Below are 26,876 nucleotides of genomic sequence, written 5' to 3'. Positions count from 1 at the left end.
ACGCTAAGATAATTTATTTATTGGTAATTTTACTACTACGATTTAAAAAAGTACTTTTATTTACATAATACAAGACAAATAAATAAATACAAGACGCGCTAGTAAAAAGTGGCAACATTGTCTTACTTTTTTTGGTGTTGAACTACGATTTTCAGTTTAAATGTGATGACAGAAAGTAAAGTATTATCATATTGTATTCATGTGCATATCTCTTTATATTTACAGGAACATAAATACATTTATTTATGATTAGAATACACAATGCTTACGTTTACCGAAACACTTTTTACATAAATAGTAGTTTTAAGAAATTGGAACAAAAAGTTCTATAAAAGCTCATTTATCCAAAGTGAATTTTTGCAGTCTACGTCTTCTCAGCTCCTCGGCGTCGGCGTCAGTCTTCTCTCTGCAAAAAAAAACATGTACTTCAGTTTATTATTGACTTACTTTAAAAGGAGCTTATGGAGCATACATGGATAAGTAGTAGTCAGATTCCAATGAGGTTTGATGCCAACAAGGAGGCTCCACTTCACATGAAAGCATGTGTCTGTCTGTCTCCGCCTCACATAGAGGCGGATTATTGTTGGGCGCGATCCTCAGTCATTTAGTGCAATGATCAGCTAAGCATATAGGCCCCGTGCATGAACTATAGGGGGCAGCATAGGAGCCGTCAGATTTTTGGCGCAAGGCGTATATGTGTCGTTTATGTTTCCGATGCAGCCCTTAAGATGGCAGAACCTACTATGCACAAGGAAACACCGAGAACGGTAGACGGTAGGTAGCACATGCTTTGGCAATGTACATGTGCACATATGTTGCCGATTCAGGCCAAAAGATAGCAGACCCTCCAACGCGCACGGTCCCTATAAAGGCCCCTGTACACATTGGGCCTGTCTGGGGGACGCATTTATGCGTTAGAGGGAGCAAGTGATATTGCTATCTCATTCTACCGCATGGCTGCGTCCCTTGGACTGGCCAATATGTACAGGGGCCTTAAAATGTGTATGTTGTCTGTACCTGTCAGTATCTAAAGCGGCAGGTCGCAGTGTCGGCGCTGGGGACGCTTTGCTAGACGAAGGAGTGGGCGAGGGCGGCCGCGGGCCGGAGCTGGAGGTGCTGGGCACCACGTCGGGCTCGGTCTTTGGCGTGGGAGCGGACTTCGGACCCTCCGCGGGCTCGCCGGATCTAAACATCAACATATAAGGATAAATAACAAGAATAACGGACAGAGATTTGTGTATTGCCAATAGGGTATTATACAGTATTAAAAATAATAGTACATTACTACAGAGGCCGGGACGAAAGGGGTTGCCGGCCGAAGACATATAGACGGATACGTACGGACGGATAGGTCTGAGCGCGGGCAACCCCATTTCCCGCCGAGGTATGTATAGTGCTTTTCTCAAACATGCAATGAAATAAATAAAATAAAAAATCCACGAAACCCACGTTTTATTTATCGAAAAAACTAAAAGTAAACTACACCCAAAATATAACCAACACGTACCTATATCATTATCACGCGTATGTTTTACACGAGTCGTGTATTTTTACTACCCGTATATTTTCATGTATCTTTGATTTTTTCGCCTTGTATCCGTCTGACTGTCGTTTTCGTCACATAAGTTTACATAGTCTTTCATGTTGATATCATGTTTCACATACATCGTTGCTTTATGCATGGAGTAAATAAGTATAATTTCCAAATTTCCACAGTGTTGACGAATTTGTAGTTACATTCATTTAAAATATGCCACAAAACTGTTTCTAATAAACTGTAAACCATTTTTCTTAGTTTCTCAAATAATAAAATTGCCATAAGCAACCAAATACATACTTCGTCTTTGACTTGGCGGCAGAGGCAGCAAGTTATTTAAAATCAATTCTGCTTACGCTGCAAATTCCAACACCTACGATTACAATTCATATTCATTTCATTATTTCGTCGGAACTCATATTAAAGTCAAAAAATCAACAACGCACCATAAATCCAATAAAACAGAATGAATAATTTTCAACTTTACCTCCATAACAATTTAATAGTACATTACTACAGAGGCCGGGACAAAAGGGGTTGCCGGCCGAAGACATATAGACGGCCGAGCGAAGCGAGGCCGGATAGGTCTGAGCGCGGGCAACCCCATTTCCCGCCGAGGTATGTATAGTGCTTTTCTCAAACATGCAATGAAATAAATAAAATAAAAAATCCACGAAACCCAAGTTTTATTTATAGAAAAAACTAAAAGTAAACTACACCCAAAATATAACCAACACGTACCTATATCATTATCACGCGTATGTTTTACACGAGTCGTGTATTTTTACTACCCGTATATTTTCATGTATCTTTGATTTTTTCGCCTTGTATCCGTCTGACTGTCGTTTTCGTCACAAATGTTTACATAGTCTTTCATGTTGATATCATGTTTCACATACATCGTTGCTTTATGCATGGAGTAAATAAGTATAATTTCCACAGTGTTGACGAATTTGTAGTTACATTCATTTAAAATATGCCACAAAACTGTTTCTAATAAACTGTAAGCCATTTTTCTTAGTTTCTCAAAGAATAAAATTGCCATAAGCAACCATATACATACTTCGTCTTTGACTTAGCGGCAGAGGCAGCAAGTTATTTAAAATCAATTCTGCTTACGCTGCCAATTCCAACACATACGATTACAATTAATATTAATTTCATTATTTCGTCGGAACTCATATTAAAGTCAAAAAATCAACAACGCACCATAAATCCAATAAAACAGAATGAATATTTTTCAACTTTACCTCCATAACAATTAAAAAAAATCATTACGCGTGTTTGAGTAGACCTTTTTACCGCTAACGTTTAGATGAAATATTTTAAAGATTTTGATTTGTGTAGTTAAATTTATAATTTAAAATTATAGAATGTATTATTTATTAAGTTCATGTTGATTTTATACAAATAAAACTGCAAATTATAGCAAACATTGTTTTTTGTTTTTTTTTATAGGCGTAGTGGCAGAGTGTCATTACGAACCATAAAGCAATAACTGCCTCTAGTTTTTTTTAATGGATGAATGCCACGATGCTGTGTCACAAATATCTGTGAAATGAAAATTAAAAAAGAGGACTTTGCCGGCCTAGGCCTGCAAGATGTGTATGAAATTCCATTAACGACCTTTTGTCCTAGCCGCACCTGAAACGTCATACTTCGCAGCCTATTATAAGGAACATAACATCAATATTTCATTGCATGTTTGAGAAAAAAATATAACTACGCGTGTTTGAGTAGACCTTTTTACCGCAAACGTTTAGATGAAATATTTTAAATGTTTTTATTTGTGTAGTTAAATTTATAATTTAAAATTATAGAATGTATTATTTATTAAGTTCATGTTAATTTTATACAAATAAAACTGCAAATTATAGCAAACATTGTTTTTTGTTTTTTTTTTATAGGCGTAGTGGCAGAATGTCATTACGAACCTTATAGCAAATACTGCCTCTAGTTTTTTTTAATGGATGAATGCCACGATGCTGTGTCACAAATATCTGTGAAATGAAAATTAAAAAAGAGGACTTTGCCGGCCTAGGCCTGCAAGATGTGTATGAAATTCCATTAACGACCTTTTGTCCTAGCCGCACCTGAAACGTCATACTTCGCAGCCTATTATAAGGAACATAACATCAATATTTCATTGCATGTTTGAGAAAATTATTTTACACCACGCATGAAATAAAGAACCATATAATTATTAGAAAAACACAGATAGGAGCTATTTTTAAACACATGTTCTATTTATTAAATCGGATAGAAATATAAAAAGTAGGTGAGTTGCCCGTGACGTCACGATGTAATTAAAATCCATATTAGCAAATCGTTTTGACAGTTCTAAAAAAGTAACTGATTTGACTAGTAGGAAACCAAGCGTGCGTCGTTACACTGTCGCGCACGAGAGATTACATCAGTGAAAGCCATGGCTAGAGACTTTTTCATAATTAATAACATACCATCCGTATCATAATAAACAGATAGCAGATGCAGGGGACCTATCCAATATCTTTGTCCAATGTGTATTTTGTTCCACATTTTGCTTAATGAGAGAGTGAGACGCAATGACGGAACCCTTAGTAACTCACAGGTCAGTTTGCGTGGCTACGTTGGCACTGTTCTGCGGGTTGGCGACCGCGGAGTACTGCTGCATCAGGAGCACGGACGCGTCCAACATCGCCTGGATCTCACGGAGCAGCTGTCAACATGTTGGTTTATTTAGTAACTCACAGGTCAGTTTGCGTGGCTACGTTGGCACTGTTCTGCGGGTTGGCGACCGCGGAGTACTGCTGCATCAGGAGCACGGACGCGTCCAACATCGCCTGGATCTCACGGAGCAGCTGTCAACATGTTGGTTTATTTAGTAACTCACAGGTCAGTTTGCGTGGCTACGTTAGCACTGTTCTGCGGGTTGGCGACCGCGGAGTACTGCTGCATCAGGAGCACCGACGCGTCCAACATCGCCTGGATCTCACGGAGCAGCTGTCAACATGTTGGTTTATTTAGCCATTTAAACATATAACACAATATTTACGGTAATAGTACAAACTAACTAAAGTATTAAAAAAAAAAGTAAAAAAAAGTAAAAGTATTAAAAGTAGTGTACGTATGGAGGTCCAAGGGGGAGGCCTATGTTCAGCAGTGGACATCTTATGGCTGAGTTGATGATGATGATGAACAAAAGTATTAGGTAAGTATATAATAAGTAGTTTCATTGATAAATATTTCGGAATCAAGAAAAGAGTGGAAAATGACCTCAACTAAGTATCAGTGAGGGCGGGAGAGTGATTGGCGAGCAAAGCGAATGAATTGTAGTTTATAAATGAATTATTCTATCTCTTGAATATTAACATCAAATTATGCTCGTAACGTAACTCTCTAGATCTCGAAGATGATTAGTAATGTCCAAAAACTTCGAATTCGCATGTTCAGAAATAAAATTATTTTATTTATAACATTTTATTTCTTTTAAGCTTCATAAAACCGAAAAGAACCCTTAGCATAAAATGTTCTAACCAAAAACAAAACAAAACACAATTATATAAATAAACTGACCAAAAGCCTCGCCTCAACGTTTCTCCTCTCGGTGCCTTCCAATCTTCTAAGTTCGTCCTCGGTGAGATTAGCTAGCGCGGCCGACCGCGGCGGCGGCGGCGGCGCGGCCCAGCCCATGCCCATCGGCATGCCCGGCATGCCGGGCATACCCGGGATACCCGGGATACCCATGCCCATGGGCATTGGGCCCATGCCCATCATTGCTGTTGACAACACATGTGGTTATTGACGCGAGTTGACTTTGATTAGTAATTACAAATGGGTATACACAAATGAAGACTTTTCTGTACCTATACTGCAAAACGTAATTCAAGACCAAAAAAAGTAAGAAAATGTTGCCACTGCAATAATTTGTTTGTAAAATAGTAAATTCATTTTGATAAATAATCACGCTAAGATAATTTATTCATTAGTAATTTTATCTACACACATATCATAAACTGTCTATGATGCCTTCAAAATTCGTAAATAATGGCCCACATTACGATAAACTGTTTTGTCACAGCAAATTTCTTATCTGTGAAAATGTGGTAATAGCTCATTACTATATCAAAATCGATTTGGTAATGCATTTCAAATTTCGAACATCTCTGAAAAAAAAGCAATTTGATTTGACCCCTATTCTAATATCAGTTGAGATGACGTTTTATTCGAAATCAAATGACAATTGCATACAATATTGACAAATCTCGCATGTAAGTTGGTATCGGACGATATGGTAATCGACCCCGACTCTAGTTTGTCTCTGAATTAAAAAAAACTACGGATGCGTGACGTGCGTGAAAAAAGTTTTCATTTGCCGCCATTTGACGTACAGTTTATCTTTTCATTAGTTTATAAGTAAAAAATAACTTGTTTTGTTGTTTTTAAAGGAACTATAACAAAAGTTTCGTGTAAAATGTGCGATAAAGATATTTCGGAGAAGCCATCTCTTATCCGCGAGTTCCGCCAGAGAGGAAAGTCGGCTGAAATATGAAGTTAGTGAATACATCATAGAAAGTTTATAATATGTGTGTAGATAAAGCAGTGTATGTAACTGTACATAATTAGGCATTAAAACACTCGTGTGATACTATTATGAAACTCATTTCATTCGTTTCATAAACCCACACTCGTATTTTAATGCCTTTTATTATGTAGCAGTCACATAAACTACTATTACTCATACTATTTAAAAAAGTACTTTTATTTACTTATTTGTACATAAATACAAGACGCGCTAGTAAAAAAGTGGCAACATTTCTTACTTTCTTTGGTCTTGAATTACGTTTTGCAGTATATTTACTCATAAGTTAATAATTTAGTTTAGGAACAAATATTTGTGTTCATCCATCACACTAATAAATGCCCTAACCGGGATTCGAACCCAGGACCGTCAGCTTCACAGGCAGGATCACTACCCACTAGGCCAGACACATATGTAAGTCACATACACACACACAGTTAACAGAAAATAAGTACATACTAGTATTAACTTTCGGGAACAGATTGGCATGTATTATTTCGCGAAAAAGGAAGGCATGGTGTTTACGTGATGTTTCGGTTTGGTGTGTGATTTGAGCTATTTTAAGGCATAGCCAAATTGGAAAATTACTATTTTCCACGGCGCGGTTCTTGCTGTGATAGCAGCGTGGTGAAAAAAAATAATATTAAGGCGGCAATTACGGAGTTTTGAGCACTGGAAGTATGTTACGCTGGTAAGCGCCACTTGCACCATTTCACTAGCCCGGGGTTATAAAGTTAAACCTGGAGTTACCATGGTTACCAGTATAATTTGACATTAAGTTAAACGGTTTAACTGGTTAACCCCGGGTTAGTGAGATGGTGCAAGTGGGCCTAAGTTTAAGGTCTGAGTGGACGCTCGAGTTGAGCATGCAGCGGGGCAGAGCGTGCGGCGTCCATGTTATACAAATGCAAACGTATAGGAGCGGCCTTAGTGCACGCTGCTCAAATCACTTGTGAGCCCGACGCCACGCTGCACGCCTCGCCGACCGCTCCGCTTTGAGCGTCCACTCAGGCCTTACACTTACACTTAGGGCCCGTTGCACCAACCACATTTGACAGACTGATCAACGTCAGCCGGCGCGCCCCGGCGCATTACTATGAAACTTTCCATACATAAAAATTTAGCGAACTCTTTAACGATACGAACAGTTTGATGCAACCGACCCTTAAGGCCTGTGCACACCGGCTGCGTGTGCGTGACGTGCACGTGCGCGTGCGGCGTTGTAGTATACAGATCCTTATGAGAGACGGCACACCGCTTGCGTGACGTTTGCGTGTGCGGCTCCAATATTTTAGCGCACGCACACACGCACGTCACGCACACGCAAGCCGGTGTGGCTCGGCCTGTAGTGTTGGTGTTAGTACTCACGCGGCGGCATGTTGGGTTGCGGCGGCGGCGTGGCGTCGTGCGGCGGCGGCGGCGCGGCGGCGGCCGGCTCCGGCGCGGGCGCGCGCAGTACGTTGAGGCGGCACGTGGGGCACGTCTGCTGCCGCTGGAACCACAGCCGGAGGCACGCCGCGTGGAATATGTGGTTGCAGGGGAGCTTCTTTGCGCCTGCAAATATATCGGACGACAATGTCATTCAACTATTATTACCAGGGGTGAGAAACTCTTCGACCAAACTCGTCTCCGCTCGGCTCAGTATTGCTCCGAGCAATTATTAGGGTTGACACAACTTGACGTCCCTTTGCGTGCACGACCACAGATAAGATAATGGCTAGAATTTTGACAACCCTAAATAGCCGAAAGAGATAGTGAAACCCTGAACCGCTGTCAAACTTCGGTTTTGTAGGAAGTTTCCTTTCTGTACGGCAGTACTATTATTTATTCTGTGTTATTACTACGAATAGTAATGACACAGAGAACTAGTATTTTGCGCCATGATTTGTTGACGGCCAACAACGGTGATAGCAAATAGTAGGAATTTCACGGCGCTTACAATATTTTGGTAAGTGGTACAGCTTAGGATTGCTACAATTTCATTATTTGGTATGGCTTCTCCATAGTAATAATACTAATAATAGGTAACTCAATGGACAATGTTACATTGTGTATTACCTAAACACATCGTTTTAATACACATCGTAGGAATGTCCCGCTCGACACCCAAGCCCCCGAAATCCCCGAATCCTCAGATTATTTTTCCTTTCTGGAAGTTCGTGAGAATAATTATGTGCTCGAACTACAGTTCTGAAGCTTTAGGCAATTTTTGCATAATATAATATGTCCCTATTTATATGTCAGACTTTATAAATTATGAATGAATACACGTTGCAAAAAAGTATTACGTACCTAACTACTTCATTTTTCCTACACATAATATATGTGACACACAGACACACATATGTGACGTACCACGGGTAAAGGTACCTTATGGCGGTTGGCGCTTACGCTATTATTAACGCCGCTCCAATATTATTGCGGCGCTATGCAATGTAAGCGCCAGCCGCCATAAGGTACCTTTTTCCGTGGAACGTCACATATAGCATTATCAGTTTTTATGAATAATCTAAAGCCCACGCTAAGAAATAAATAAGGCACATTATGCAGTGCGTGCATACTTGACTGACCTTCTAATCTAAATTACTCAATCAACAGATCATTTGCGAAAACTATGCGCAAAACGGTTTTAAACTGATCATCCATGCGTTTCATAATATCTACAAAGCCACAAGCACGCTCCAAACTCCGAAAAGTACCATACATTAACATGCACCAATTGCTTACATCATATTTAGGCCAAACTCCGATTAAGAGGATAGTAGACGACCGCTTCTCCAATCTCCATACAAACATAGTCCCCATTTTTCTCTTTGGTTATTGATATTATAGAAAATTTACACAAATCGATGTGTATTAAGGTGGATGTCTAGGGATGGGATGCCGATTATCAGCCAAAAGATGGCGTCACTGTGCACGAATTGTGGATTTTCACTATTTCTCCCAAAATACAAAGTTTCATAAGATGTGTTGATATGTGCGAAAACTATAAAAAATACTACATCCAAATCGAGACATGTTCAACTCAACATTGTCTCATTTCGTTATTACCGGAATCCAACTGCAAAATATTGCAATTTCTTGCATTCACGCACACTTACGTACTTAAAGTCACCTTAAAGTCAGTGTCAAATGTCAGCAGATTCGTAATGTTACAGTAAAGTAACCTAGAGGGCGCAGCGGATGAAATGTTTATTGTTGAAAAAAGATTGGAAATTAAATAATAAATTCTTGTTTGAGCAACGATTAAGAATTACAAGGCATTCAGAAGCAACTAATGTTTTCGACCATCAACTGTCATGTGCTCGTGGCACCCGTAGCCTCTATTTTGAAAAAAAATCAGATTGTAGCTAAGATACATGGTTCAAACCCCGACAATGCCAATTTTTTTTTATTTTATAATTTTAACATTCTCTTTTGAATTATTTTAAGCGTATGTTATTCTTCGAAACTAAACTTACGTGAGTAAAACATTTTCAGTAATTTGATTATTTTTTAATAATATTATGGGAAGATATATAAAAGTATTTTTATTTTCCGGTTTTCAAAGGATATAAATAATGATTAAAATAATTTAAAAAAAGTCATGCATGAGGCTAATTAGGATCGCAGAATAGGTACATAAGAAGTCAACTATCGACGAAGTATAGCTGGTCAAGCAGATCTTGTCAGTAGAAAAAGGCGGCAAATTTGAAAAATGTAGGCGCGAAGGGATATCGTTCATAGAATAGAATAGAATAGAATAGAATATCGTTTATTGCACCATGGTAAAAAACAAGTTGTTACAAAATAATAGTATCTCATGGACCCTAATAGGGTATGGCAAACATTTCCTTAATATAAGTAGGTACATATTAAGAAAAAATACTACAAACTAGCTTTATAAGTTTAGGAGATCAAAACTTATTTACTATAAACTAACTTATTTAACAAAACTGTCAGTGAGAAAATCGGTTACTGAATAATATGCTTTTTCAGCAAGGAACGATTTCAACTTCTTTGTATACGAAGTGTCACTTTCCACTGATTTTAAATAATTTGGGAGGTGATTATAATATTTTACTGCCGCATAATGAGGGCTTTTGCGGTATATTTCTAAGTTTGGCTGGGGTAATTCAAGTTTGTATTTTTGTCTTTTATTCTGTATCTCTTTGAACAAATGTATGTTTTTTCTTACATATATACATAACTCTAAGATGTAAAGGCATGGAAGAGTGAGTATGCCGTGTTTGATGAAATAAGGTTTGCAGCTATCCCAATTTCGGATTCCGACTAGCACACGAACGCATTTTTTTTGCATGACAAACAAGTCATGCACATCTGTGCTGTTTCCCCATGTTAAAATTCCATATCTGAACCATGAATTAGCGAAGGCATAGTAAGCGGCTAGTGCAGTACTGAAGTTAGTGGTTTTGCGAAGCGTAAAGAGTCCATACAAAAACTGTGATATCTTGGTTTTAGTGTTTAATATATGTGTTTTCCAGTTCATATGGTTATCGAGAGTAATACCTAAGAGTTTGAAATTATCTACTTCTTCAATTTCTGTGTTATTAAGCGATAATTTTAATTGTAATGGAGTTCTTTGGTAAGGATAAAATTGAATCAATTTGGTTTTGTTTGAATTTATTGCTAGATTATGGTCGCGCATCCACAGATTGATATGATTTAAGGTTTGTGTCAGTTTTAAATTAAAATTTTCATTATTTTTAAAATCAAAAAGGAGAGAGACGTCATCTGCAAAAAAATAGAACATTTGGATTTCGCGCCTTTTTTTACTGACAAGATTTGCTTGACCAGGTATAAAATAAAAGTTTCCAAAATTTTATTGAAATGATATACCTACATGAAATAATCAAATACAACACATTTACTTAAAATAACTTTTAAAATAAGGCATATAAAATTACCAAAAAGATGAAATAAAATAAATACAAAAAGAAATGAGTCTTTGTTCGTGGTTTGAACCCTGTCATGCTGTTCAACTTGTTAGACTTATACTCAATAGCTAAAAGCCACTAGACCATTTGACCATAGTAGACCCGGGCGAAAAATGCCTTCTTATTTAAGTAACCCATTACTGTCAAAAATATCAAGTTTGAATTGATTTGAAATATAATTTTTCATTGTCGACTTATTGACATCCAACGTTGCGAGCATGTTGTACTTTAAACCATTTGGCAACGTCGCACGCGGGGAAATCTTCTGAAAATGTATGTCCTTTTATATTTTGATATTTATGGATATATGAGGATTCTTCTACTTATGTTGCAAATTGATTAAATTATCGAGAGACAAGAACAAGAAATATGATTCGGTTAAATTGTGTTCTAATGTATGGGGAAGACAAACTAATTATAGCCAGCCTTTTATGAATGTAGTATGATACCTTAGGGTATGGTGCTTTACGCACACTAGCGTCCCTTCCCCTCCCCCTGACGCAACCCCCCCTTTTTGCATGAAATATGTCCCGGTTCACAGTTTTTTACATTTTTTGAGGAAAGTATATATTTTAGGAAAAAAGTGTCAATGAAAGAAATAATCCTTAATAAATTCTTAATAAAAAAGGTCTTATTCATTTTTTTATATGATGCACCTAATTCATGTATTAGCTTGTCAAAATTCGAAATAACATAGTTTTTACTTAGGATTCGAAACTCATTTATTATACACAGTGTAACACGAGGAACCCGAATAATTTTGACAGCGTATTCCTGATCATATTTAGATACAAAAATGTCCTATAAACTTTTTTGAAATGCGGCTAGTTTCAGAGTTAATACCAATTTAAAAAAAAAACAAGTTTCTATTGTTACATAGTTCAAAACGCCTTTTTGATGGCGATGTTGTTGTTTGGATTTAGTCTAAATATCCCTATTGATATGTCAAAAAGTGACAATTAAGTAACACGTTGCAAAAACTATGTTTTACGAAAAAAAAGTAAAAATCCATGTTAACTGACAAGTTTACCAATAACATTTACTTTTTATGTACATACATATATAATATATATATTCAAAAAATTAAAAAAAAGCGGCCAAGTGCGAGTCGGACTCGCGTTCCAAGGGTTCCGTATATTACACAATTTTTAACAATGTATTTTTTTATTTTTTATTTATTTATTTAGATATTTAATTCAGGGAACAAGGCCCATATTACAAATACCTTACAGACTAACATACATATGTATTTTATAAACTTAAAACTAAACATTATTTATGCGAAACGTGAGTGAAATCTTTAAAAAATCCGTAGGAGTCGGATCAAAAACTGTAATTAAGTCCGACTCACGCTTGACTGTACATTTCTAATAGGTTTTCCTGTCATCTATAGGTATAGACCTATTTTATGTATTTTTTCAAAATTTTAAACCTTGTAGTTTCGGAGATAAAGGGGGGGGGGATAGTCATTTTTGCCTATTTTCTTGAATAACTTCTAAACTGTTTATTCAAAAATTATAAAAAATATATATTTGAGATCCTTACAATAAGCTCTTTCATTTGATATGTAACATGATATAGTTTGAAAATTTTTATTTTTGAATTTTTTCATTTACCCCCCAAAAGTGGCCCCCATGTTTAAAATTCATTTGTTTACAAACTTACATATGTGTATCAGATTTCAACTTGATTGGTCCAGTAGTTCCGGAGAAAATCGGCTGTGACAGACGGACAGACAGACAGACGCACGAGTGATCCTATAAGGGTTCCGTTTTTTCCTTTTGAGGTACGGAACCCTAAAAACAATAAAAAAAATTGTTTTCGGCGAAATTGACCTAAACTCATACATACATTTTTTCCTTCTTTTGACCTCAGAAATAAAATCTTTCGCATTTCTTGAGGACACCTTGTATAATAAGTGTTATAAAATGAATATAACCTTTTTTACTAAGAATTTAATAAGGAACTATTTCTTTCATTGACACTTTTATCGTAAAATGTATACATGAGGTCAAAAAAGGAAAAGATGTAATATGTGTTTAGGTTAATTTCGCCAAAAAAAAAATTTTGTTTGGTTTTTTTTTTTAATTTTATGAATGAATTTGTACATAAAAATTAAATGCTATTGGTAAACTTGTCACTTAAAATGGTTTTTTTTCGTAAAACTTAGTTTTTTCAAAGTGTTACTTGTCACTTTTTGACATATCAATAAGGATATTTAGACTAAATCCCATAGTAGCAACATCGCCATCAAAAAGGCGTTTTGAACTATGTAACAAGAGAAACATGTTTTTTTTTAATTGGTGTTAACTCTGAAACTAGGCGAATTTCAAAAAGTTTATAGGACATTTTTGTCTCTAAACGTGATCAGGAATACGCTGTTAAAATTATTCGGTTTCCTCATGTTACACCGTGTATAATAAATGAGTTTCGAACCCTAAGTAAAAACTATGTTATTTCGAATTTTGACAAGCTAATACATGAATTAGGTGCATCATATAAAAAAAATGAATATGACCTTTTTTATTAAGAATTTATTAAGGATTATTTCTTTCATTGACACTTTTTTCCTAAAATATATACTTTCCTCAAAAAATGTAAAAAACTGTGAACCGGGACATATTTCATGCAAAAAGGGGGGGTTGCGTCAGGGGGAGGGGAAGGGACGCTAGTGTGCGTAAAGCACCATACCCTAAGGTATCATTCTACATTCATAAAAGGCTTGTAATTAGTTTTTCAAAAAGCACAATTTGGCCGAATATATGAAAGAGGGTCATTGTTGTTGTAAAAGGTGTGCAAGAAATGATACGTTACTGCACTAGAGCAGTTTAGGTTCCAATTCCAAGCACGATTTTATTATTCTTTTTACAATAAGCAATTGAAATTTGGGTATAAATGGATTTGTTATACAATTTCCATTCTGATATTTGACTCCCCATTCCATAAATAACGATACTTTTGGCCAAATTGTTAATTGAAAATACCTACTCTCAAAAATACCTACTATAAAAATGTATTTAAAAAAACACATGCGTTTTACTTTCCTCGTATGCGAAATGAAAAGTAGAGTGTTTTAACTCGGGTGAAAAGCAGCATTTTTGGAAAAAAAACCAGGCAAGTGCGAGTCGGACTCGCGCACGAAGGGTTCCGTACCATAATGCAAAAAAAAAACAAAAAAAAAGCAAAAAAAAAAACGGTCACCCATCCAAGTACTGACCACTCCCGACGTTGCTTAACTTTGGTCATAAATCACGTTTGTTGTATGGGAGCCCCATTTAAATCTTTATTTTATTCTGTTTTTAGTATTTGTTGTTATAGCGGCAACAGAAATACATCATCTGTGAAAATTTCAACTGTCTAGCTATCACGGTTCGTGAGATACAGCCTGGTGACAGACAGACGGACAGACGGACGGACAGCGAAGCCTTAGTAATAGGGTCCCGTTTTACCCTTTGGGTACGGAACCCTAAAAATATCATCTACTAATGTTATTGTTATGCACAAGCAGAAGATATTATAGAATCTTGTTTATTTACAAGAAGATGACATTTTTCTCCACATAGGTACCTATATATTTTTGAGAAAAATATAGCCAGGTATTTTAGTTTAAAAATCATTGTTACAATAAATATAGGCTTTTCCAGAGAACATTTATATTTCTACCGAAACGAAAGCAGAATTCACAAGGGTTTTCGGTGGACGACTGTAAACGCGAATGATTGTTTGGACTGACCTTTCTATAAATATGTAAATGTATTTTATTGTGTAATAATCATAATAATTATTAAGTTATATTAAATCTGGGAATGAAATTATATCAGAAAGGAGATTCTTAAATGAGTAGGTATACTCGTAACATGCTTTGTGCATTAAATATACCTCCCTCTATTGAGTGAAAATAAAACAAAATACACAGGTAATCTGTGTTGCGGTTTTAAAGTGCCATCTGTTACAGCTTTGACAAATTAAAAATGATTGCTTGTCAAATGAAGTCGCCATGTTAGAATTACACCGATACTATAAGCATCACTCACACAAACAAGCAATGAGGCAAAATTTTACCAATATTCAAAGGCTTTTTTCTTAATAATTTTAATCAAAATCTAGTATTTTTTTACGTTCTGCGAAGACAGAAATATATATACTACCCAAACATTACATATACAAGTGAAGAAACCCTATATAATAGGAGCTAGGGTGCCAAGAAAGTTGTATGAAAATCGAGCAAGGAGAACCACCTTAACCATACCTATGCATTGCTATAAATATATAGTAGCTCCTAACTCGAACAAAATTAAACGGAGGGGGCATCGTCATGGTTCACATACTGATGTATTAGTGCGTAGGTAATAGTTTTCCTTCGTATTTTCTCGGAAACGTTCGTTTTTGTCACGCTACTTCAATCAACCTCATTACTTTTTGTCGAGACTGACTGAAATAGCAAGACAACGTTTCCGAGAAAATACGAAGGCAAATAATTCTGCACTACACTGTACCTACTTACAATTGTGGATACTACTTTTGCATGGAGAAGCGGTCGTCCATTTTCCTCTTAATGCCGTAATCTCTGTACGGTGTCACATTGTATGGGAAGATAACAATATTTCTACAGAACTTAAAATAAATATTACAAGACAATATAAAACTAATCTACCTAGCTAGTCCCAAACTAAACAGTTGTACTCGTTCACTTTGTACAACTAATTAGAATTCTGATTCGGACACTGTGTTATTTAAAATACCCTTGAATTAAAAATAAGCTTAATGAGGAACGGCTTGTTTTCAAATTTGTATGACGTCCCTCCACTGATGTGCACAATAACACAATGTCATTCTTAGGCAACTTTAACTTTAGTGCATCAGGTGTAGGCGGTTCATCGCGATACGATATACATTGTTATTGTGTGTCGTTTTTGGCGAGGTGCTGTTCTAGAAAATCTCAAAATAGATTCTTAGCGGCAAGCAAATAAAAATAATGATTATCGAATCTTGGTTTCACATTCAACGCGCGATTTGCTTATGGTATTTTACTTTAAAACAGCTGTAAAATAAACTAACTGGACATAAGTAGAACACAACGAATGATAACTCCCGTCCTTCAAAAGTACACACGTAAAATCTGTGTACCTATGTAATATCTCAACGTGTAATGTATGAAAATGTAAGTAACAACTTGTTCATCCTTGAATAACAATTAACAAATTCATATTACATATGCGAGATTTCACTAACCTTCAAATAACACACAAAATTTAAAATAAATAACACCAACTATTTACAGTATTTACGATAAATCTAAAAATGAGTTTCACTTTCATTTGTTTCATATCAACAGAGATTGCTTGGCTAGGTGTAAATTATGACGTGGACTCATTGTATTGAGTCAAACGATAATGGCCTTTGTGCGGACGCTATAAGGCTGTGTACACAAGCACGCCAAATATGTTATCTTTCAGCGATAATTAACAATGTAATGAGGAGTTTTACCTCTTTAAAATCATAGCAAAAATTGTTATTGAACGCGCGTTGTCATTATCGGGTAAACATTAAACAAACATTCTTTTGCATATATTTATTTATATATATATTAATTATTGAGAATTGCATCACTAGTTGATAGTTCGGGTAAACAGATTCATATATTTATTAAAGGTACGGAAGGTAGGTCCGTATTCAATTAGGAACCCTATATAATTTCGCCATGCCCGCAGCTTAGTTCAGTGATTATTAAATTAGTTATTGGTCTTTTATCCTGCAATTGTTGGTTCCAAAGACAAGAATTTAGAAAGTGAATCAATGGTAAGGTAAGGTGGGGTAAGACTAACATAGTTTATTTTGTTCGGGGCAAGACAAACAGTATGAGGATTCCATACAAGTGATAGTCTTACCTCACCTTACCTTATTTTTACCTTAATTTAACTGCGTGCGTTCGGTAGGTGAACTAATTGGTCTGACCTTTGAAAACAACACGCTAGGCTACAAGGCGGAGTCGGCATTCGTTGGGGGTTTTAGACGGTAGTCCTATCTCAGGTTAGTCCGTTATCGCTCACCAGGGCCACGTGGCATGCGGAAGGATCGTACGTAAGGATGGTATTCCACCTATCCAATTTTTTTGTCCAATGTGTATTGCGTCTCACATTTTGCTTAATAAGAGAGTGAGAATTTGAATAAATTGGACATGTGAAAATACCACCCTAATTGATACACTCGTTGCGGCTGCGAGCATTTCAGCCTACAGTAGTATGTTCAACTGTCCATATTGTTTGAGTTGCGGATAGTGCCCCAATTCTACCACGCCGTAGTATGATGAATTGATGATATTCATGACTAACATACATCATCATCATCATCATTTCAGCCTATATACGTCCCACTGCTGAGCACAGGCCTCCTCTCATGCGCGAGAGGGCTTGGGCTATAGTCCCCACGCTAGCCCAATGCGGATTATGCGGATTGGGCCCAATGCGGATTGGGCCCACATGACTAACATACATAGAGTGATATATCTTACCAGTATGCATCTCCTCTCGACAGATGATGCACTCGTTGTCGGCGGCGGCGAGCTCCTCTGCCGTCGCGTCCGGGTACAGGGTGTTCATGTTGCGGATGGCGCGCCGAGACAGGACCACGTCGTTGTATGATGAATTGGTGATATTACATGACTAACATACATACAGTGATATATCTTACCAGTATGCATCTCCTCTCGACAGATGATGCACTCGTTGTCGGCGGCGGCGAGCTCCTCTGCCGTCGCGTCCGGGTACAACGTGTTCATGTTACGGATGGCGCGCCGAGACAGGACCACGTCGTTGTATGATGAATTGATGATATTACATGACTAACATACATACAGTGATATATCTTACCAGTATGCATCTCCTCTCGACAGATGATGCACTCGTTGTCGGCGGCGGCGAGCTCCTCTGCCGTCGCGTCCGGGTACAGGGTGTTCATGTTGCGGATGGCGCGCCGAGACAGGACCACGTCGTTGTATGATGAATTGGTGATATTACATGACTAACATACATACAGTGATATATCTTACCAGTATGCATTTCCTCTCGACAGATGATGCACTCGTTGTCGGCGGCGGCGAGCTCCTCTGCCGTCGCGTCCGGGTACATGGTGTTCATGTTGCGGATGGCGCGCCGAGACAGGACCACGTCGTTGTATGATGAATTGATGATAATACATGACTAACATACATACAGTGATATATCTTACCAGTATGCATCTCCTCTCGACAGATGATGCACTCGTTGTCGGCGGCGGCGAGCTCCTCTGCCGTCGCGTCCGGGTACATGGTGTTCATGTTGCGGATGGCGCGCCGAGACAGGACCACGTCGTTGTATGATGAATTGATGATAATACATGACTAACATACATACAGTGATATATCTTACCAGTATGCATCTCCTCTCGACAGATGATGCACTCGTTGTCGGCGGCGGCGAGCTCCTCTGCCGTCGCGTCCGGGTACATGGTGTTCATGTTGCGGATGGCGCGCCGAGACAGGACCACGTCGTTGTATGATGAATTGATGATAATACATGACTAACATACATACAGTGATATATCTTACCAGTATGCATTTCCTCTCGACAGATGATGCACTCGTTGTCGGCGGCGGCGAGCTCCTCTGCCGTCGCGTCCGGGTACATGGTGTTCATGTTGCGGATGGCGCGCCGAGACAGGACCACGTCGTTGTATGATGAATTGATGATAATACATGACTAACATACATACAGTGATATATCTTACCAGTATGCATTTCCTCTCGACAGATGATGCACTCGTTGTCGGCGGCGGCGAGCTCCTCTGCCGTCGCGTCCGGGTACATGGTGTTCATGTTGCGGATGGCGCGCCGAGACAGGACCACGTCGTTGTATGATGAATTGATGATAATACATGACTAACATACATACAGTGATATATCTTACCAGTAAGCATTTCCTCTCGACAGATGATGCACTCGTTGTCGGCGGCGGCGAGCTCCTCTGCCGTCGTGTCCGGGTACATGGTGTTCATGTTGCGGATGGCGCGCCGAGACAGGACCACGTCGTTGTATGATGAATTGATGATATTACATGACTAACATACATACAGTGATATATCTTACCAGTATGCATCTCCTCTCGACAGATGATGCACTCGTCGGCGGCGGCGAGCTCCTCTGCCGTCGCGTCCGGGTACAGGGTGTTCATGTTGCGGATGGCGCGCCGAGACAGGACCACGTCGTTGTATGATGAATTGATGATATTACATGACTAACATACATACAGTGATATATCTTACCAGTATGCATCTCCTCTCGACAGATGATGCACTCGTTGTCGGCGGCGGCGAGCTCCTCTGCCGTCGCGTCCGGGTACAGGGTGTTCATGTTGCGGATGGCGCGCCGAGACAGGACCACGTCGTTGTAAGCCTTCTTGAAACTCCTGGAAAGTTGGCAGGTTTCAATTTGTTGTCATATGATATGCTAAAGTTATTTCAGTAAAATAAATAATCGTTGGACGTAAAATGAAAATATAATAAAAAATTTGGATAAGCCTTACAAGTGCATCACCTTGATGCAATTAGTTTCAAGAAATTTACATTTACATGTATAATATATTAAAACTTATTGGAATATTTATGTTGCGTGTTAACTTTTTCTAATGATCTCTTTTTAGACGACAAAAACTTCTTTTTCAATATCAATAATGTTGTTGAATCTCTTATCCAGAATTAGGTAGAGTAAACTATATAGTTTTTATGTGTTTTCTTTTCATAAATTACCTGCTGCAACTCACACTTGACGCAGCAGCGTGGCTCAACTGTTTAAATGTTGATCTATAATTGTATGTACTATTTTGAACACCTTTTATTATTTAGCGTACCTAATTTGCCTATTTTGTAATACATGCCATACGACTAAATAAATAAATGCAAGATCCTTTTTACGTGACCAAATATATACCTGACAGTACAAATATGACTGATCAGATCATTGTTGAGAACATTCTCAGGTCTTACCTCATCGTCTCATACATGGGGCGGAATGCGAAGAGAGGTAGAGTGTAGATGCGGACCATGATGGCCACGAAGCCGATGTACAGCAGCACCTATAATGATTAGCCTAGATTAGTAAGGTTTTATACAGGGTGGAAAAATCGAGTGCCACATGGATGGCAACTACCTTAAATATTGTAAATAGCACATTTTGTGTAAAGGAGACTTTCCTTTGTTTTTAAAAACAATAAATTCTGCATTTAAGGATTTATGATAAATCGCTTGCCTCAGTCGGGACTCGAACCTGTCAAATGTGACAAAAAATAACGTGCCGTATTTTATGATGCAGATTGAAAGGTTTACTGATAAGGTTCATTTTTCTCTAAATAACAAATATAATCAGAATAACGGAAGGCCATGAAAACTAACAATTACCTTTTAAATTTGATTTTTTGTCACATTTGACCGGTTCGAGTCCCGACTGAGGCAAGCGATTTTTCATAAATCCTTAAATGCAGAATTTATTGTTTTTAAAAACAAAGGAAAGTCTCCTTTACACAAAATGTGCTATTTACAATATTTAAGGTAGTTGCCATTCATGTGGCACTCGATTTTTCCACACTGTATAGTTGTATGTCCTCACAGGACGTCATAGAGTGACTTACTGAATTGTAACACCTTAATCATAATATATATAATATGTACATGACTTTACAATAAATGAAATGAACCTTGAGGAAGTTGATCGCCAGGTCGGTGTAGAGCAGCACGGCTGCCTTGTTCTCCCAGGGCGCCTCCCAGCGCGAGTCGATCGCGTGGAGGCAGTACTGGAACAAATACCTTGTTTAGGGTGAAATTTTTAACACAATCAGGGCCAAGAACGCGACTGTCGGGTACACTGTTCGTAGCGACTACGCGCTACATACGGCAAAGACGTGGCTAGACGCTACGAGCGTAACCCTTAGCACTAAGTGTAGTGGCAATGAATGTGTTAATCACTAGCCATACTTTGCGTAAATTTGGCTCTCCCATAGAATTCAGCGGCATTCAAAGACTCAAAAGAGACTCAAAAGACATGAGATGCAAATATTTTCGGCCTCGTGATTTTCTATAAAAAGACACATCAAGATTGTTTACCTTATTTCTAATGCTAAAAAAACGAACTACATATAACCCATACAACTTTTTACATCAGCCACAGAACAACTCAGATGACTATATAACCTTTTATAGATCACGCAATATTAAAATTGTTTGTTAAAAATAGCAATAAACCCCAAGGCTCTCCGGTTTTTTCTTCATACAAAATACCGGTATTATTACGTTCTTTTTCGTTCGTTGGTTTATTATTTCATTTGTGATGGAACAATTGGGACAATCTAGTTATACGAAGTTGTTACCTAAATTAAATACATGATTCATTCCCACGTAAACAATTAAAAATATTGGGCTAATTTGGGATTTAAAAAAAAAACCGGGCAAGTGCGAGTCGAACTCGCGCACGAAGGGTTCCGTACCATAATGCAAAAAAGGCAAAAAAAAAACGGTCACCCATCCAAGTACTGACCCCGCCCGACGTTGCTTAACTTCGGTCAAAAATCACATTTGTTGTATGGCCCCACTTTATTCTCCACTCTGTTTTTAGTATTTGTTGTTATAGCGGCAACAGAAATACTATCAGGGTTCGTGAGATACAGCCTGGTGACAGACGGACGGACGGACAGCACTCTTAATAATAGGGTACCGTTTTACCCTTTGGGTACGGAACCCTAAAAAACCGGTCCCGAGCCTTGATAAACCCAGAAGACAAAGACCCAACACAATAAAGAAAAACCGGCCAAGTGCGAGTCAGACTCGCCCACCGAGGGTTCCGTACTCTTAGTATTTGCTGTTATAGAGGCAACAGAAATACTAATCATCTGTGAAAATTTCTACTGTCTAACTATCATGGTTCATGAGATACAGTCTGGTGACGAGACAGATAGACAGACAGTGGAGTCTAAGTAATAGGGTCCCATTTTTACCCCTTGGGTACGGAACCTTAATAATGAAAAGGCACACATTAATTTTCCTGTTTTCTCGAAATTTTTCCAGAAAAGATATTTCCAAATAACTCAATGTTGAATTAGTCACGTGTCAAAGGCCAATAAGTGGATAATAAATATTGATGAGAATTGAAAACATGGTACAAAATCAACAGTTTTCTAAATATGCTAGAAAAAAAGTCTCCTTTAGTTTAGAATTGTGAAAAAAATGTTACTTGAATTATGCAAGAATCTTTCGTCACCTATGTAATGAAATAAAAAATTCTGTACTTATTATATTCGATCCAGCATAAGAAGAACCAAGATATACCAAACTTATGTTACCACTTTGATTTAAAAACAAGTATTTTAACTAGCTAGTGTCTGTGCGGAAAGAGAAGAGTCATGGAATGTATGGGGCCCAATACATTAAACAAGTCTTCTCTTTTGGAACAGACTCTATTAATAATTTATTACTTGAAAACTCCCGTGAAACTCAGACATATTAAATAACAACAACAACAACATAACAAGTCACATAGTCAATAACAAGTCACTCACATAAATGAGGTTGAATTTCATTTCACTTGCTTCAAGGATCTTTGACAGCAGCCCAACTTTCAACTACTGTTAATAGTTATTAGCTAGTTAATTTGTAACTCACCTTAATCAGAATATTGGCAATCATAATAATGAGTATGCTGTATTCAAAGCCGAACACCAGCTGCACAGAGGGCCCCTTGGAGATGGTGACCTGGTATGCATGGTTGATGAAGTACAGATCGGCTTGTGCGAGCAGCATCAGCAGGGTGAGGATCCTCACGTGGAACACCCAGCCGATTACGGGGCTACGCTCCATCTGGTTGTTAAAAAATAAATCATTAATTGTGTCTTGTCTTGCTTATATCTCTCTTTATTTATAAATATAATGCGCGTTTTCCCAGATATAAGACCTAGCTAGAACGATTTTGCGCTCCCAAAGCTCCCATATAGCAAATTTCATCAAAATCGTTAGAGCCATTTCTAAGATCCCCAAAATATATAAATAAATTAATATACAAGAATGGCTTGTTTAAAGGTTAAATTAAATTAAATTTTAAGTATTGATTATGAATAGATCAACCTGAATGAAATTCGGGCATCTTTCTAAGATAAACTGATTTCTAGCAAAAAATATGCATACTGCAGGATGGTAGTACAGAGCTGACATCATTCAATGTCGAATTTAAGGCAAAGAGAATGCCCAAATGATCAGGATTCACTTGGGCATTCTCTTTGCCTTAGCTGTTTAATTTATTTTAATAAATATGAGCTACATGAATAAATTCATTTCAAAGTTTATTTAAGATAACATACTTAGATCTTAACAAACAAAATTTATAGGTAATATTTGTATAATTAAACTGAAATATACTTACATAGTCAACCCTGTCTTCGGCCAGCCAGTGGAATGCTTTCAAGAAGAGAAGGAGTGTAAACAACGCAATGAACTTGGGATTGAAGTCATCTCTAAACACAGTGAACGCTAAACATGTTTCCGTTATTGCATACCACGACCGCTCAATCAGGTGCTGAAATAAACATAAATATTTAAGAAATCAATTCTAAATTTAAAGCATAACATTAACCCTTTATAGGGCATCATAGATATTATATGGCTAAATCACCATTCCATAAAATCATACTTTAGTATTATTTTTTTATGCAGACATTCATTTTTTATGAAGAACTTTAATGAGACAATGATGCCTGAATTATGTATTTTTATAATCTAGACATCTCTAAAACTTGCATATTTGATCAGAGATGTGACTTATTTGAAATACTTGTATTTAAAATGCAAATACAAAATGCAAAATACCTATTTTGTATTTTGTATTTAAATACCTTTTGAAGAAAACTATTTTGTATTTTATTTGAAATAGTTTTTGGGACCTATTTTCTATTTTCAAAATACAAAATACTTTATAGTAGGTAGGTATTAATGTAGGTAGGAGTTACAATCTCTTCTGATGTTACAATCCTGGCAACTCTCTCATTCTTTTAACATGGAACTGTTGAATCTGCTGTTTAGTAACGTCGCACATGACCACAAGCGTAGCAAGTGGTTAAAAAAGTGGAATCTTGAGTGTTGCGAGGGTTTCAAGGCACGAGAGGAGAACAAACTTTTTGCCCTGGTGAAACACAAACGAGACGTTTTCATCACACTAACGAGAGGCATTATAATAGCTGTAAAATATTACAAATTAATGCTTTAAAAGTTGGCCGTTAAAAACCTTCATCCATACCTACATCCTACCGGTTAATATGAGCAAACAACTAGAAATGTGCACATTAGATAGAGGATTGATTTCAAAGAATAAAAAGAGTCTTTTTAACTCGGAAATTCCGAGTAATACTTTTTAATTTAGACTAGGTATTCATTAGTGGTGGCCGAGTGGATATGACGTCTGACTTTCAATCCGGAGGTCGCGGGTTCAAATCCTGGCTCGTACCAATGAGCTTTTTCGGAACTTATGTACGAAATATCATTTGATATTTACCACTAGCTTTTCGGTGAAGGAAAACATCGTGAGGAAACCTGCATACATCTGCGAAGAAATTCAAAGGTGTATGTGAAGTCCCCAATCCGCATTGGGCTAGCATGGGGACTATAGCCCAAGCCCTCTCGCGCATGAGAGGAGGCCTGTGCTCAGCAGTGGGACCTATATGGGCTGAAATGATGAATGATGATGATTCATTAGTCAGAGTACCTTTTATCGCAAAGTATTTGTATTTTAAAAAAGTATTTTGAAAATACCTATTTCGTATTTTGTATTTAAATACAAATTCAAAAACTATTTTGTATTTTGCATTTGAAATAGTATTATCAAGGAAGTATTTGTATTTTGTATTTAAATACTTTTTATAAAGTATTTTTCACATCTCTGTATTTGATAATGTCTATTACTTCGACTTATATGTTTGCTAGAAAGAGACAAACCATATTTTAACCATAAGGGATTATTTAGGTTTTTTTTACTAACATTTTTATCTAGATTATCAGCTGGTTGATAAACTCAAGCTTCATATTGTTTTAGGCCTAAAAGGTCCAAAATAGTTTAAATTTAGGTTGCAAAAACCTCTTGAATCATAGTTACAGAAATAGGTAGTTAGGATTGGTCAAGATAATTCTAGATTCTAGACATAAGACTAAATCACTTTTATGGAGTAATGAAAGGAGAATAAGTAAAGTGAGAGAATACTTCAAAGATTGTTTATAAATAACATTGTTTAGCAACAAAGGATTCTGAAGCTGCTTAAAAATAGATGTAATAAATTGTTACAAACTCACCTCGAACTCTGCGGGGCGTAGTTGCCCGAAGAATATTTTCCTTAATAGTTTTCCCACCAATAACACTAATATAAAGGCTTGCAAGTACATTACCTGGAGAAGAAAAAGCATTGTAAATTAAGATACAACCTGCCGGCCGCAAGGCCAACGAATATTATACCACACACTTCACTCGGCGAAGGCTATCGAGATGGAAAAGGTCATACGTTTGAGTGTAACGATTCAGTTACTAATTAATGTTGTTGGAATCTAATTGGATTTTTAGTGTAATTAGGCGATGTAATTACTATATACATTTTTTTGTATTGTTGCGTATTAGGAAACTTACAGCCATACTAGGATTAGAATTAGTTAGGTACACTATCGATGGGTAAAACTGTTTCTTCTGGTAGTAGGCATTGCCGATGACCACGGTCGTGAGCACGAGACTCGACACAGTTGCGAGTAAAGCCTTCATTTTGATCTCACTTCTGAAACCCTGCACACTGTAAATTTCATAAAGTATCTGAAGAATAGATTCTAGGCCCACCAAAACCGCTCAACTGTTAGCAAATACATTTTCAAAACATCGTATCGTATCTCATCGCTGGGGCAGAAAAATAATTTTGACGTGTTCAATGTTCATTGTGTCAAAATTTTGAAACGTTCCAAAACTACATCACGCGCAAGCTCCGACATAATTAATTTAAATTATTGATTCTAAATCATTATATTTATTATCATTTTGGATATTGTGACACTATAAATTTGGATAAAGTAAAATATACATTAGAATCTTAGAAAATTCAAGAAACTTCTACAGAGATCTTTATTTTTTATTAAAGGCAACTTTTTATCGCGATATTTATTCACTGGTTTAATATAGCAACATTACGGTCTTATTGTCAAAAAAGTGAAACGAAAATGGTGTTCGTTTGATTGATTTTACTAAATTAAATTCATTTTAATGTAAAATGGACTCGTATTACGTGTTATCCGTGAGTTGATGCAAGTGTTCATGGAATTATACTAATATATTCTATTTGCCAGGTCTGTTCTTTCATTGCATTTGTTTGCCGCGCAATCTATATAAGTGTGTCGTATAACTTGTAGTTCTTGCTCTCAATCGCAGTTTCTATAGATTTAGGTTTTATTGCTTTAGAAAACTGACGGTCACGTTCACAGCTTAGCATGTTCTCAAACAGAAGGGAACCTAGTTTACCCTGCTATAACCTATGGTCACGTACGCCACTTTAGGCTTGGCGTCCTAGCAGTGCCACTTTGTTTTACAATATAAGTAGTTATGATTTATAGGTATGTTTTTCTCGTTTTGCTTTCTTTATCGGTTGTAATAATACTGAATTAGTCATGGAAATTTAATTCTATTGTTTGTCTCCTGAACAATTACTGAACTTATTTGTGTCTTCTTTCAGGGCCTTGTTTCAGGATCAATACTGAATTTCAACATAGCTAATATGGTTAGTATAATCCTACTACCAATACTAAAAAA

General features: G+C 37.1%; 2 protein-coding genes across 2 annotated transcripts in view; one reads left to right on the top strand and one right to left on the bottom strand.

Annotated features, from left to right (window-relative positions):
• Window positions 1–189: 189 nt before the first annotated feature.
• Window positions 190–26,000, bottom strand: LOC134673370 (E3 ubiquitin-protein ligase synoviolin). The gene is made up of 12 exons (XM_063531341.1): window positions 25,716–26,000; window positions 25,388–25,480; window positions 23,472–23,624; window positions 22,718–22,912; window positions 20,761–20,856; window positions 20,054–20,142; window positions 19,334–19,476; window positions 7,467–7,652; window positions 5,093–5,295; window positions 4,410–4,519; window positions 1,018–1,185; window positions 190–406 (listed from the first exon to the last, which is right to left on the bottom strand). The coding sequence occupies exons 1-12, from the start codon at window positions 25,842–25,844 to the stop codon at window positions 337–339; spliced, it is 1,635 nt and encodes a 544-aa protein (XP_063387411.1). The 5' UTR covers window positions 25,845–26,000; the 3' UTR covers window positions 190–336.
• Window positions 26,001–26,252: 252 nt separating this feature from the next.
• Window positions 26,253–26,876, top strand: part of LOC134673366 (AT-rich interactive domain-containing protein 4B-like) — a 30,015-nt gene continuing 29,391 nt past the window's right edge. The window contains exons 1-2 of the mRNA XM_063531338.1: window positions 26,253–26,416; window positions 26,800–26,844. Coding sequence (XP_063387408.1) covers window positions 26,842–26,844 — 3 coding nt within the window. The 5' untranslated portion in view covers window positions 26,253–26,416; window positions 26,800–26,841. The remainder of the gene's footprint in view (window positions 26,417–26,799; window positions 26,845–26,876) is intronic.

This window comes from Cydia fagiglandana, chromosome 18 (genome assembly GCF_963556715.1).
Source record: "Cydia fagiglandana chromosome 18, ilCydFagi1.1, whole genome shotgun sequence".
NCBI classification, from domain to species: domain Eukaryota; kingdom Metazoa; phylum Arthropoda; class Insecta; order Lepidoptera; family Tortricidae; genus Cydia; species Cydia fagiglandana.
The sequence above is the reverse complement of the archived record's forward strand: the minus strand, read 5'-3'. Positions and strand labels throughout refer to the sequence as shown.